Source organism: Hirundo rustica, chromosome 19, assembly GCF_015227805.2.
Source record: "Hirundo rustica isolate bHirRus1 chromosome 19, bHirRus1.pri.v3, whole genome shotgun sequence".
Taxonomy (NCBI): domain Eukaryota; kingdom Metazoa; phylum Chordata; class Aves; order Passeriformes; family Hirundinidae; genus Hirundo; species Hirundo rustica.
In genome coordinates, this window is record NC_053468.1 from 9896823 (window position 1) to 9909905 (window position 13083).

A 13083-nucleotide genomic window follows, 5' to 3' on the forward strand; every position below is an offset into this window, starting at 1 on the left:
AGCAATGGGAAGGCATTCAGGTTTTTTTTTTAAGTAAGTTTCAACACAAAAGAGCAGTCACTGCCTGTGAGCTGAGGAGCTGCAGAGTTACTCATTAGCACAGTTTTTAGAGGGGAATTAATTAGTGTTCATGGGAATCTGCGGGGAGGCTTGGGCCTGATCTTGGCTGCCTTAGGGCAGATCAGAGGATGGGCAGTGCTGGGGACAGGAGGGGACTGAGGGCAGCAAGGATTGAAGTGTTCAGGGGAGGTGGTGTGGAGGGAAACTGGAACTCAAAGGGGTGGAAATCAGATGATGGCAGGTTGGAATGACAGATGGAAGTGTGTGTTGGAGGGCTGGGAGGCTGGGAAGGAGAATGGAGATGAGGATTGTGCTGGCCTGGGAAGCCGTGGTGCTGGGTGGCAAACACAGGGCAGCTCCTGCAGACTGGAAGTTTGGCAAAGACCACGTTTTGTGAGTGCTCTTTGCTTTCTGGTTCCCAAGGGGGAAAGGAAGTGGCAAGTGTGACTGTCCTGACACTGGTGGCACTCGCCAGGACATTGGGAATCTCTTCCATGGAGCAGGAGGCTGAGGGACACCACACACCTGGGTGTGCATGATCCACCTCTGGGGCTTCTTCTCATTGAACACCTGGCTCTCAAAAATGGCTCCAGACATTCATCTTTGGCTGAAAATGGGATCCTGGGAAGTGCTGTAGTGGCTGAGGCCCTCTGGATTTTCCTGGTCCTTCCAGCTCAGCCATAGAGCCAGGGCTTGGCTCGGCTCTGGGAGCGAGGTGGGCAAAGCACAGTGGTCAGTGCTCAGGTGTCACCTGTCACTTGGTGTGGTCACTCCAGAGGGAGGGCCCCTGGAGGGAACACCCCTGCCATGTCAGCTTCTCTAATTTCCTTTCTCTAAAATCCTTTCTCTAATTTCCTAAGAAACCAAGTTCTGTCTGTAAATACTAATCCTCAGTTAAGTCACCTTGGATCAGTTATTTTCAGTGTTTGACATCCACATAAGGAGTGAGGTGTGTTTTCTCCTGAGTTCTCTGGGAGCCCCAAGCACAATGGGACTGAGACCCTGTTGTACCAAGTGTTCTACAAAAGGATCGAGGACAGTCCTACTCCAGGTAGCTGAAACTCTCAGTCCTATATTTAGCTGCCTCTCAAGAGCGCTTTGAGCATTAATTATGTTTTTAAAGCACTTAGTGCCTGTCATCAGAAGCTCTCTATAGAAACACAGAGTTAAACAGTCGCAGATCTGGGGCCTCTTAGGAAGCGTTCCCACCGCTGAGCAGGGTAACCGTGCACAGATGTGCATGGATGGTGCAGGGTGAGCTCCAGGCTCACTCCTTGAGGCGAGGCAGTTCAGCTCATGCTTTCCTTGAGCACTCGAGTGGTTTCAGCGAGCTGGGGTTGGTAGCAGAGCACTTGAATGCACACAAAGCTCTTCCTCCCCCACACAGAGACTGAGCCACACCGGGACAGTCCCAGGTTTTTGTCCAAGAGGTGCTTGTTATGCTCCTGCGCTCATTCCAGCAAGGCATCTGTTCCATAAAGCACAGGGATCCATGGCTGCTGTGTTTGTCAGGAGAATGCAGATGTGGGCAGGAATAAAGGCATTGCAGTGGAGAATATTTCTCTCCGATGACCAAATTAGCCCCTTTATTTCTGGCTTTGGCTGTGTCACCCCTACGGCCCATTGGCAGAGCACAAACAGATGGAAGGAGTTTGAGGAGCACAAGCACTCTCTGGGGTACCCTGTGTGTGTGAGAGTACCGAGGGCACACCCCAAAACCAGCAGTAAATGGCCTTGGGCACTGAGTGAGGACAGTGGCTGAGCGCTGTTAAAGTTAAATGCACCAAGCAAACCCCTGCCAAATGGACTTTCTTGACCTTAAAAAGTAATTAGTGAGTTCACAGCTCAGTGAAATGCAGTTAGTTGGGATGAGGCTTGTACACGCTTGCTAAGGATGCACTTGTAAACCCAGAGTTTCTCTCTCTGCAGCCATCTTCACATCATAATGACATCCTTTTTTGGGAAAGCCAGTTTTGGGCAGCGTCACCCCATCTCTAGTCTGTTAGTCTTTAAAGAATGAGCACATTTGAGGGATTATTTCGATCAAAGGGCCCCTTTGGAGAAATTTGGGAGCATTCTGAGGGCCCCTGTGCAATGTGGTGCTTCTCAGGGTATTGTCCCATGGATCCTTTTTGTCCACAGGTGCCCAAACTGTCTCAGTGACTTGGAATTTGCTTGGGCCTTGGGTTACAAACACCAGCCATGTTTTCCTCCCTTCCCCAGACTTCAGGAGTGGGAAACAGGGAGGCCTCTGTAAGGTTTTATAGCCTGGTAGGTGTTTTGGTGACCATCTGCAGTTTCTGCCTCCCCCAGGGCTGTGTGAGGAGCTGCCCTGTGCACGGGGCTCACACAGTTGTGTAACCTCCCACATACCCACAAACCTCAGCCTGAGCAGCCACTTTTGTATTGATGATGTGTACACTTACACTGTGGTATTTCTTAATTTCTTATCTTGCCAAATGGCAGCAATTTTCCCCTTTCCAACAGGCCAATCTATAGAGAGAGGAAATGTTTCCAGAAGGAAAACAGGAGCATGCATTAGAGGAAACCACAAACACTAACAGCTGCTATAGAGACACGATCTGGAAATAACATATTCCTTGCGAAAATAAAAATGATAAATATTATTTATAACCTTTGAATGGGGTTCAAAAACTATTCGTTTGTGTTTTTGTGAGTTCCGTTGTTTTCCTGCTTCCATCCTTTCTCCTGTGGTTCTGCTCCTCTCCCTGGGGTAACCCCATCACACTGCAGGTGCTACTCCAGTCACAGCTTTTCCGGGATAAGATGGATTTAAGAAATCCTTCTTTCCCCCCTTTGGCTGTGTGGTTTTGGGCTGGGACTGAGGTTTGACATCTCTGTGCCCAAGCAACAGGTCTGCCTGGAAGCAAATGGGTTATGATGGAGGTGGGAATGGACTATGTTATCCAAAGAACTGAAAATTTGCACTGGAGGATAAAAGCAGCAATGAAAGCTCAACAAAAGATTTGCCTGAGCCTGGAGTGATGGTGGGAATTTGCAGTTTGGCCTCAGAAATCACTGCCTGAGCACAAGTGTGAGGGCTGCTGAGGATGGAAGAGTTTTTTGGGAATTTCTTAAAAGGCCTGTACTAAAGACATTTCCAGACTCTTCCATCCTCAGCAGCAGAATGGTTTGAGTTGAAGAGGAGATGTGAAGATCTTGTTCCAATGGTCACTCAAATCCCCATCCAGCCTGCCCTTGAGGACTCCTGGTAATGGCATGTCTGTGATTTTCCTGGGCAGGGAGCTGCTCCTGCCACGCTCCCTGAGCAGCCTGGCACATAGCAGTGTGTCCTGCCAGAGCAATGTCCTGGCAGCTCAGAGAGGAGAGCAAGATAAGCTCTCTCTTGCTTGAACTGCAGCCTGCCTCCTAAAAATAAAGCTGGAGGTAATTGCTTAATTCATCACCCAAATGGGCCCTTGGCTGAGCAGTGTAAATGTGCAAGGTTCATTCTGCCCTTGGCCCTGCTCCCTCCAGCCGTCCCACAGCACCGAGCCAGGCACGTGCCTGGGAGCAGTTTGGGGCTTCAGCAAAGTGCCCCAAGTGCAGAGCTTGCACCGGGGTGTGTGGAGAATCAATACCCCATTAGGGGCATGCACCAGGGACCTTGTCTGTCTTTGCAATGGTGACAGGCCCGAAATCGATCTTTGAAGTTACTGGAACAGTGTCAGACCTGTAACGTCAGGTCCTGCCGTGGGTTATGCTGTATGGCCTTGCTAGCTGCTCACACAGACTCCTCTCAGGACACTTCATCAGCTTTTAGCTCCCTGTGTGTTCCCTCGCAGCAGATGGATGGCTGGGCAAAGCTTTCAGTGTGGCTCTTTCCCCGGGCTGCTGTCAGGGTGAGGAGAGGCTCATCCATCCTCCTCTCGCGGAGCAGCCCCGTGCCCAGAGCCCCCCTGGCCCTGCAGGCTCCCTGCTCTCTGAGGAGGGGGACACGGCCCCACAGGCTGCGGGGAGGAGCCTCTGAGCGTTTTGTCCGCAGTGATGGTGGGGAGGATGAAGGTCCTGGAGCTAAACTGTGCCCAGGCTGCTGGTGGCAGTGTCTCACCAAGGGCTGTTTCACCATGCAGGTGTGGTTCTGGTGCCTTGGATGAAGCTGCTGTCCTGCTGTGCTGTGCTGGGGCTCCTGCTCTGCTGGGCATGTGTCCTCTCCCTGCTTGGGTCTCCTCACTGGTACCTGGCTGTGCTGCGCAGGCCCTGGCACAGAGCAGCTGGATCCCTGGCAGTGCCCAAGGCCAGGTTGGACACTGGGCCTTGGAGCAGCCTGGGACAGTGGAAGGTGTCCCTGCCCATGGCAGGGGGTGGAGATGAGATGAACTTTAAAGTCCCTTCCAACCTAAGCCAGTCTGGAATTCTGTTCTGGGCGCTCTTTACAGGGTCCCCTCCCCACTCTGAGGCTCTCCCGTGCTTTCTCACTGCTGCCTGGGCACACTGGTGCTTTGTGATCTGTGCCCCTGGAACAGACCAGGGAGCAGCTGCTGGGAAGGTTCCTCTGGATTGATCTGACCAGCTCATGAACCTTGCTGTGTTTTGGTGAGGAAATGCTTGTCCCTGAATCCCAGGACTGCTGAATCCTTGAAGGCAGCCCTTAGGCAGGGCTTACTAGAGCCAGCTCTCTGGAGTTCTCTGACATCTTGAACACAGGTGTGGTGTAACTGGAGTCAGCTCTCTCACTGACTGATCTTAGTGATGGTTTTGACCCTGATTTTCCTTTTTGTTTCACGCTGTGATCGACTCCTTTTTGCCTCTTTCTCCTCCCTTTTCTCCAGTATTTCAGAATGTGACGGTTCCGTGTGTTAGTCAGAGGTATAAATCTGTGTTTGTGTCATGACATGCAGGTGAGATTGCTGCAAGAAGCACTTTTCTTTACCTTGTCTGCAAATCCCCTTCATCCCTCCCTGCTCCTGGATCCCAGGCTGTTATCCAGAATTCCCAGGCAGCTGCTGGTGCTCTGAATGTGAAGCAGCATGAAGGGCAGTGGGGTGTAAGTTGTCATTTTGGGACAAACCTGTAACAGCTGGAAGGGATTGTCTTCTTGAGTGGGATTTCCCCTTTGAGTGGGGCAGTCCAGCAGCAGCACAGCTCCTGGGTGGGGGTGGCTGTACCCACAGGGCAGGGCATTGCTCTTGTGGTTAAATTGCCAGGAATGCTTCACTGTGTCCAGGTTTTCCCTGGGATATGAATCAACTTCAGTCTCGTCTTTTGTGTCTGAACAAGGTCTCTGTGCCTGAGACTCCCATGACAGCAGTGCCTGTTCTCCCTGCTGAGCTGCAAAGAGCTTTCTCTAGCCTATGGATTTCTGCTCTGCACCAGCTCTTGCTGCCAAGTTCTGCCTTTTGCAACAAGTTATTCTATCAATGTGAGCAGAGTGGTAAATGCCAGTATTTTTGGACATTCCGGGAGGACAGAGCGATGCCCGAGCTCTTTCAGCAGTCCCAGGTGTTGGAACCAAATAAATCATTCCTCAGAGCTGAACAGCCTTGGCCTGGGGAAGGAGTTCTGTTGTTTTGTGCCAGGGGCAAATCTTGATTGGGGAATTCTCAACTGGAAGCAGAACTTGGTAGTGTAATAGGCTAAACTGGCTTTGACATTGTCCTGATGACTGCGTTGTCCTTGCTCTGGGTGCTGCTCCTCCCCCTGGCTCTGAAAGTAATTCCCCTCTGTTTCCATTCCTATATTGAGAAGAAAACTTCATTTTTGAATCCCTGTGTGTATGGACATGTAAATGTAGGTTTGTGTTTAGACATTTCAAATGGGACTTCAGACCTGTGCAGTGACTGTGCTCCCTTCTCCATCCTTCCCGAGGGGTGCAAGGTGGGAAGAAACCTGGACATTGTCTGACTATTCCCATAATGATGTAAGCACAGCTGGGCTTAAAACATGCTTCTACATGTCATCATCTAATCTAAGCTTAAATCAGAGAACCCCAGAGTGGTTGTACTGGAAGGGACCTTAAAGCTCATCTCATTTCCCCCTGCCATGGCCAGGGACACCTTCCACCAGAACAGGGTGCTCCAAGCCCCATCCAGCCTGGCATTAAAAAGGTTATATTATTGAATATATTTTAAAATGAGCTGTACCCATCCTGGTTTTGGTCCTTGCCTGGCTGGGCCGCAAGAAAATGTGTTAAATTCCCTCACCCCTACCTGTCACAACTGTTTAAGTGAAATCTTAATGCTCTGTTGGACAAATTCATTTCAGCCAGAATTATTCACATAATTTTTCATAGGCAGGAGCTTTTTCAGAGATGCAATATGTTGGAGTACAGGTGAAATATGCTCTATTTTCAGTTTGTATCTGCTAAAATCCCTGCTTGCCAAGCCTGGGCCCGTTCATCTGCTGCTTTTTCTGAGTTCCCATTTGTCATTTAGTGTGAAGGCAGAGGGTGGGAGTTTTTGTGACCCCCCCCCCCCCCCACTTCTGAAAGTCACCATGCTCATGGTAATCTCTGCAGTAAACCAACAGTTCATTTGCATGGTGAAGGACACCAGGCAGCTCTGTGCATTCCTGCACCGGAGGAGATGTCCTGATAGGCTAAAATCCAGCTCCTGGAAAAGGACTGACCAGTGGAAGGGGAAGCACTGACATTTTAGCTGCAGCATCTGATGTGGGGGATAAACTTTTGATAAGTGGTCAGTGCCGGGAAAAATAAATGTAGCATGTACAGTGAATAGAATTGTATTAGGGTTCAGTTGAATCCTGCTTTTTCACTGGGCTCTAGTATTTAAGCTCATTTTTAAACTCTATATACTTTTTTTCCCCAGGAGAAAGTGAACTCTCATCTTCTGATCCCTTTACAGCTCATTTTAGTTTCCCCTGCAGGAGTATGAGGATGCTTTGGGAACACCATGACAGCAAAGGAAGCTGCCAGGGCCCCTTGTGTTTGTATTCCCTGCACAGTTCCCACAGCCCTGTGGCAGCACAGGCTCCCACATTACCCAGGTGGAGCCTACAGCCAGAGGAATGGGAATTATTTACCCTAATAACAACAGCTCTGAGCAAATCTGGCTAAAATGGGGTAAAAGCTGCTGCAAGGAGAGAAAATCCCATTGTCCCAGGTTCCATCAAGGCTGCAGAGGAAAACTGGTGCCTGTTCTTCTGGCAATCCCTCTTATTGTTAATGAACCCTCCCTTTGACAGTCTGTCTGTGCATTGGTCAGCAGGACAGCACTAAAAACTTCAGCAGTTCCCATAATTTCCAGCATTCCCTAGGACTTTCTGCCCCTTGTAGCAGTTCTGGGTTTTCACACAATGCCCTGAGAGCCTTTTTCCCCAGGTCAGAGATTCCTTGTTGGCCTTCAGCTCTCTGGCTGACTTAGGCCAGGAACAAACATCCCTGTGAGAGCTCTTGGGGCTGAAAAATCCACTGTGCTTCACTGGGCAGGAGCTCTGCTTTGCAGAGACATCTCCTTTAATCTTGCTTTATGGTTCCTGTGTTCTCTAGTACCATTTCAGTGTCACTTATTCCTTCTGGAGAAAGGGGGCTTCAAGTTCCTCTTCCCTGTTGGGATGTGGCTTCCACCCAGAGCTGTCTATTCTGTACTTTGTGCTGCAGGAGATACAGATATGAAAAGATGCAGGTAAAAAAATTTGCTTTTCCAGAAATCTTTCCTGTCTCAGAATCCCAGAATGGTTTAGGTTGGAAGGGGCTTTGATTGTCATCTTATTCCACCCCTGCCATGGCAGGGACACCTTCCGCTGTCCCAGGCTGCTCCAAGCCCCAGTGTCCAACCTGCCCTTGGGCACTGCCAGGGATCCAGGGGCAGCCACAGCTGCTCTGGGCACCCTGTGCCAGGCCCTGCCCACCCTCCCAGGGAACAATTCCTGCCCAATCTCCCATCCAGCCCTGCCCTCTGGCACTGGAAGCCATTCCCTGTGTCCTGTCCCTCCAGCCCCTGTCCCTCTCCAGCCCCTTTTAGGCACTGCAAGGTTGATGTTTTCCTTCCTCACCCCCCCGTGTTGAGCTCAGTTCCCATTTCTCAGGAATGTCTTTTCATTTCAGGGCTTTTCCTTCTTCCCCAGCCCCCTCATCACAAATTTTCTCAGCTGGGGGTTGTATGGGAGAGTTGATGTTTTCCTTCATCCAGGCTGACATGGAGCAAAAAGCTCTTCCTCCCCTCCAGCTCCCAGGGAGCCTTTGGAAATGAGGGCTGTGAATCACATCAGATTGTATTTCTCTAAAGGTTTTCTCTGTCCTAGAAAACTCCTGCCTCTTCCTGAAATACACTCAGCTTAAGAGCAGACTAATATATTTACTCTAACTGTGCTCAGTCTAGGAATAATTTTGCTGTAGAGATTAAATTTTTATATCACCTTGAAGAAAAACAACTCCTGCCAGTCCCCAGGGATCCCCTGTCTGGCCCTTCCAGCAGGACGGGCTCAGATCTTGGCAGCTCCAAGTGGTGTCTTGCTTTTCTTTTCCCCTCCTATTCCTGCAGTACAATAGCAATATATTCCATTTGTTCCAAAGTTCTGAATTTTTAGGAGATTCTGAAAAAAAAGAAAATAAATTCCTGTTTTAGCTTTGGGTGAGTGTGGCTTTGGGATGAGTGAAGCTTGTGGCTGCTCAGAGCTCTGATCTGCACCAGCAGCTCATCTCCGTGCAGCCTGTTCCCATCCCCTGGGCTTGCAGAATTCCCTAGGGATGGAATTCACTCCAAAGATGGAGATTTTTTGTGGGGATTAGTGCTGTTTATCACTACAGGTAGGCTGGGGCAGGCATCAGGAGAGACTTTGTGGCAGAGGCTCAGCACTTCTGCTTTGTGCCTGCCCAGAAGGGTAAAGGATTTGCTCTGTGACTTGGGAACAGTCCTGAGCCTTTGCTTTCAGCCCTGTTCTTTGAGGAAACGAGCTGATGGCACCACGCTCTTGCCCTTGCTGTCTCTGTGTGTCACTTCTGCCCCTTCGAGGCCAGTTCCAAGCAGGTTCTTTGGAATCCCAGAATATCCACATGGGCTGGGCTCAGGGTAATTCCTGAAGTCACAGCCAAGGCACCCCAAGTTCACAGAAAGGTGCCCAAAGACGTGGTGAGTAAAAGCCAATGAATGCATTGACTGGATGAGGATGAGCTGCCACCATTTGTTTTCAGTTCTGCCCCTCCCGAGGCGCCTTTTCAGCCAGCTGGAAACAAACTCCTTCCTCTTCTGTTTGGACATGAATTATCTTCCTTGCCAAACGTTCTTGACTCTTGCTTTGAGTGTGTCCTGGTTTGGGACAAATTTGGGAGAAAACCCCTGTATAGGATCCCTCCAAGGAAGCAAACCCAAGTGGTCCCTCCCTCCAACCGGTCCGGAAAAGAAAAACCAAAGCCCTCTTTGGGGAAAAGTGGAAAAAACTATTTTACTAAACAAATGAAGTGCATACAAGTATAAAGAATGAATAGTATGAAACAATAAAACCTCTCCTTCTGAAGTGAGATGGCAAATTGAGAAAGTCCTTGCCGTGGGTGTAGCTCGGCTCTCTCTCAGTCTCTCCTCAGTCCCAGTCTCTCCGGCACTGCTGGAAAATGCCGAGGTCCAGGCCCCGGTGGGCCGCAGGTGCAGCCCCCAGTGCTCCCCTGGGTTTTCAGTCCAGAGCAGGTTTAAACAGTTCCAAGAAAAAGGAAAAAAAACAGTCCAGGGAAATTCTCTGCCCTAGCTAGCTGAAACTAACTAAAAGCAAAAAAAAGATCTCTGTCCTGCAGTCTCTCCAAGCCTCCGCCGAACACGCTGTCCGCAGCAGAATGTGGAGGAGTCAGGCAGTTTTCTCAAAACAAACTCCGCACTTCTCCTTGCTCTTAGAACCAGTCTTAAAGGCACAGGACTCAATATACAGCACAAACAGAACAGACGATTGGGGACACAGGCATCATAAAGTTACCCTAGGACAGAGTGCCACACAGCAAAGTGACATTGCTGAGCCCTCCCCACAGCCTGGGCTGGAGAGGAAATGTTGAAGCAGCGCAGAGACAGGCAGGGGATCCTGCCTGGCACATCCCACCTGGGAATGCTCCTCTCCATGACCCTCCCTGCTCCTGCTGCTCTGCTGCAAGGGCGATAGTGGGCTCATGGTGGTGCCTGCCCAACACAAATGGATCCCTTCGAGGGATTCCTTTGGTTAAACAATGTTGGTTTATCAGCATTTAAAGTAGTAGAAAGACAAAATATGCAGAAATAAACGGAGTGAGCAGAGAGAAACGCGTGCTGGGATCTGTCCCCAGGTGGTTGGTGGCGTTTTGAGCACTGAGGGAGATTCCTCACCTCGGATTCCAGGCCCTTCACTGGGGTGGTTGGGAGCACAATTCCTTTACCTGAGGCAGAGATAAGAACCTCTGGAGACTGGCTGGGATGGATTAGCCTTGGATGGATCGTTCTCCCCTGCTGGCTTCAGGTGTTGAGCTCTGGGACAAGCAGTGCCTTGGTGTCTGAGTAAATTATCTGTTATTATCAATAACCTTGTGATTTTTAAAACCTGCTGCTAACAGAGCCGGGTGCTGGGATGTCCATGGTCCATCCCACTGACTGTCCTAATCCATGGAGCCTCTGCCCCTCTCAGGAAGTCCCCAATTCCCTCCTTACAAGTGTGTGGCTTCTAAGAACCAAAAGCAAAAGCACTGGGGCAGGGAGGAATATGTCCAAATGAATCATGAAAAGCAAAATTAAGATTTAAAAGCAAACTGGGAGATGCTAAGGGTTCTCGGAGCGGAAGCATTTGGGGTTGGGAAGTTCACAGAGTGACCTGCTGAGCTTCTGCAGGCCACAAAGTGCCACCTTTCCATCCTTCCTGAGTGATCCCCTGGCTCCTGCTCAGCCTGGGGCTGGGAAAAGGCAGCCTGGATGTGTGGTCACAGCCTGGGGCTCCTGGCAGCTCAGCTGTTGTCATTGTCCTCAGATAAAGTCTGATCAAGGCCAGTGTGCTCAGAGGGGCTCTGGTGGAGGTGGGAAGGATGTTGAGAGCTCCCTTGTCAGAAGGAATAACAACAACAACAAAAAATAATAATAACCACAAATTATTATTATTATTATTATTATTATTATTATTATTATTATTATTATTATTACTATTCAAACTGCGCTTCCAGCTGTGGTTCACATTCCCAACTGAGTTTTTTCCTGTCTCTCAATGCTACTTTTTGAGGGAAGAAAGTATTTAAATGTGCGGGGAGGCAGGAATGTTTTGTCCAGGACAGTGGAAGTCAGTGGTAGGTTTGGGAGCTGGACCGACCTCAAGGTTATTGTCCCTTGAGAAGCTTTAGAGGTGACAAAAATCTGTCCTGTTTTCAGTCAGGGCTTTGCCATTGAAACAGTGGGAATATACCCTGGTGTCTTTCATTATGAAAAAAACAGACCAAAAAACCAACCAAAATCCATCATTATTATTTTTATGTTTCTGACAAAAAGAGAGTGAATCTCTGCTAATGAAAAATATTAAAATTCCAGATGTCCTGTCTAATAAATAATAACATGAGCATGGACTTGGCTTCCCACAGCCACCACCAAATCATCCATGGAGCTCTTTATGTGCAGCTCATTTTGAACTTTGCCTATTTCCTTCAGCTATGCAGATATAAATAAATTATTCCCCTTGATAAGGGTCTGGGAGCGCTGTACTTTAAAAGATAAGGAAGCTTTGAGGGGAAATTGTTTTTAAATCCCTACCATTTGTATGCTGTTCACTGTTCACACTGAGCAAAAATTCGTTCAGCTGGCACTTAACCAACCCCGTTTTATTCCTGCTCTGTGTTCAACCTATCCTTCTCCTGGGGACATCTAACCTTCCATGTAATTACTTCTCTGAGAGTGGGAAGGAGGCCTGAATAACCTCCCCACCAACTAAATAAATCCCCAGATCCTGGGACAGGTTATCAGCTGCACGCCAGGGGCAGGGCTGGCAGGAGCAGCCTGCCTGAGCCGTGAGGAGTTGCAAGACTTGAGTCATTTTTATTCCAGCATTGGGCCAAAGAAGGAGGACATGGAATGTTTGCAGAAAACCAACCCAAAACAGCCAGGAACCCAAAGCACACGGGATTTGGAGAGTTTGATTTTTTTTTTCTTTGGGAGTTGGTAATAATAGTGATGGCTTTTACCAATGATGAGTTTTATCTGTGACGGGTTTTACCAGGGATGGGTTTTACCAGTGGTGAGTTTCATCTGTGATGGGTTTTACCAGTGGTGAGTTTCATCTGTGATGGATTTTACCAGGGATGGGTTTTACCAGTGGTGAGTTTCATCTGTGATGGATTTTACCAGGGATGGGTTTTACCAGTGGTGAGTTTCATCTGTGATGGGTTTTACCAGGGATGGGTTTTACCAGTGGTGAGTTTCATCTGTGATGGGTTTTACCAGGGATGGATTTTACCAGTGGTGGCTTTTACCTGTGATGGATTTTACCAGTGGTGGGTTTTATCTGTGATGGGTTTTACCAGTGGTGAGTTTTTTACCTGTGATGGGTTTTCCTACTGGTGGGTTTTACTTTTGATGGGTTTTCCTAGGGATGGGTTTTACCTGGGATGGGTTTTCCTAGGGATGGGTTTTATCTGTGATGGGTTTTACCTGGGATGGGTTTTACCTGGGATGGATTTTCCTAGGGATGGGTTTTATCTGTGATGGGTTTTACCTGGGATGGGTTTTACCTGGGATGGGTTTTCCCAGTGGTGGGTTTTACCTGGGATGTTGTTTCTGTTTTCCCCCAGGTCTGTCCAAGTCCCTTGGTCTCATCGAGGGCTATGGTGGCCGTGGCAAAGGTGGCCTCCCAGCCACCCTGTCCCCTGAGGAGGAGGAGAAAGCCAAGGGACCCCACGAGAAGTATGGCTACAACTCCTACCTCAGTGAGAAGATTTCCCTGGATCGTTCCATCCCGGATTATCGCCCAACCAAGTAGGTGCCAGGTGCTCCAGGAGGGAATGTTTGTGTTCAGGGTCACCCCAGAGCCAGAGTGCTGGTGGCTTTCCCAGTCAGGTTTGGTGCTGTTGGCTCTTCCCTCGCTGTTCACAGGGCCCTGCCCAGAGATGAGGAACTGGGG

The 13083-nt window shown here is 49.2% G+C and overlaps 1 protein-coding gene across 1 annotated transcript in view; it reads left to right on the forward strand.

Moving 5' to 3' along the window:
* The window catches only part of GALNT17 (polypeptide N-acetylgalactosaminyltransferase 17), a 209367-nt gene that overhangs the window by 42361 nt on the left and 153923 nt on the right, over positions 1–13083 (forward strand). The window contains exon 2 of the mRNA XM_040082495.1: positions 12755–12938. Coding sequence (XP_039938429.1) covers positions 12755–12938 — 184 coding nt within the window. The remainder of the gene's footprint in view (positions 1–12754; positions 12939–13083) is intronic.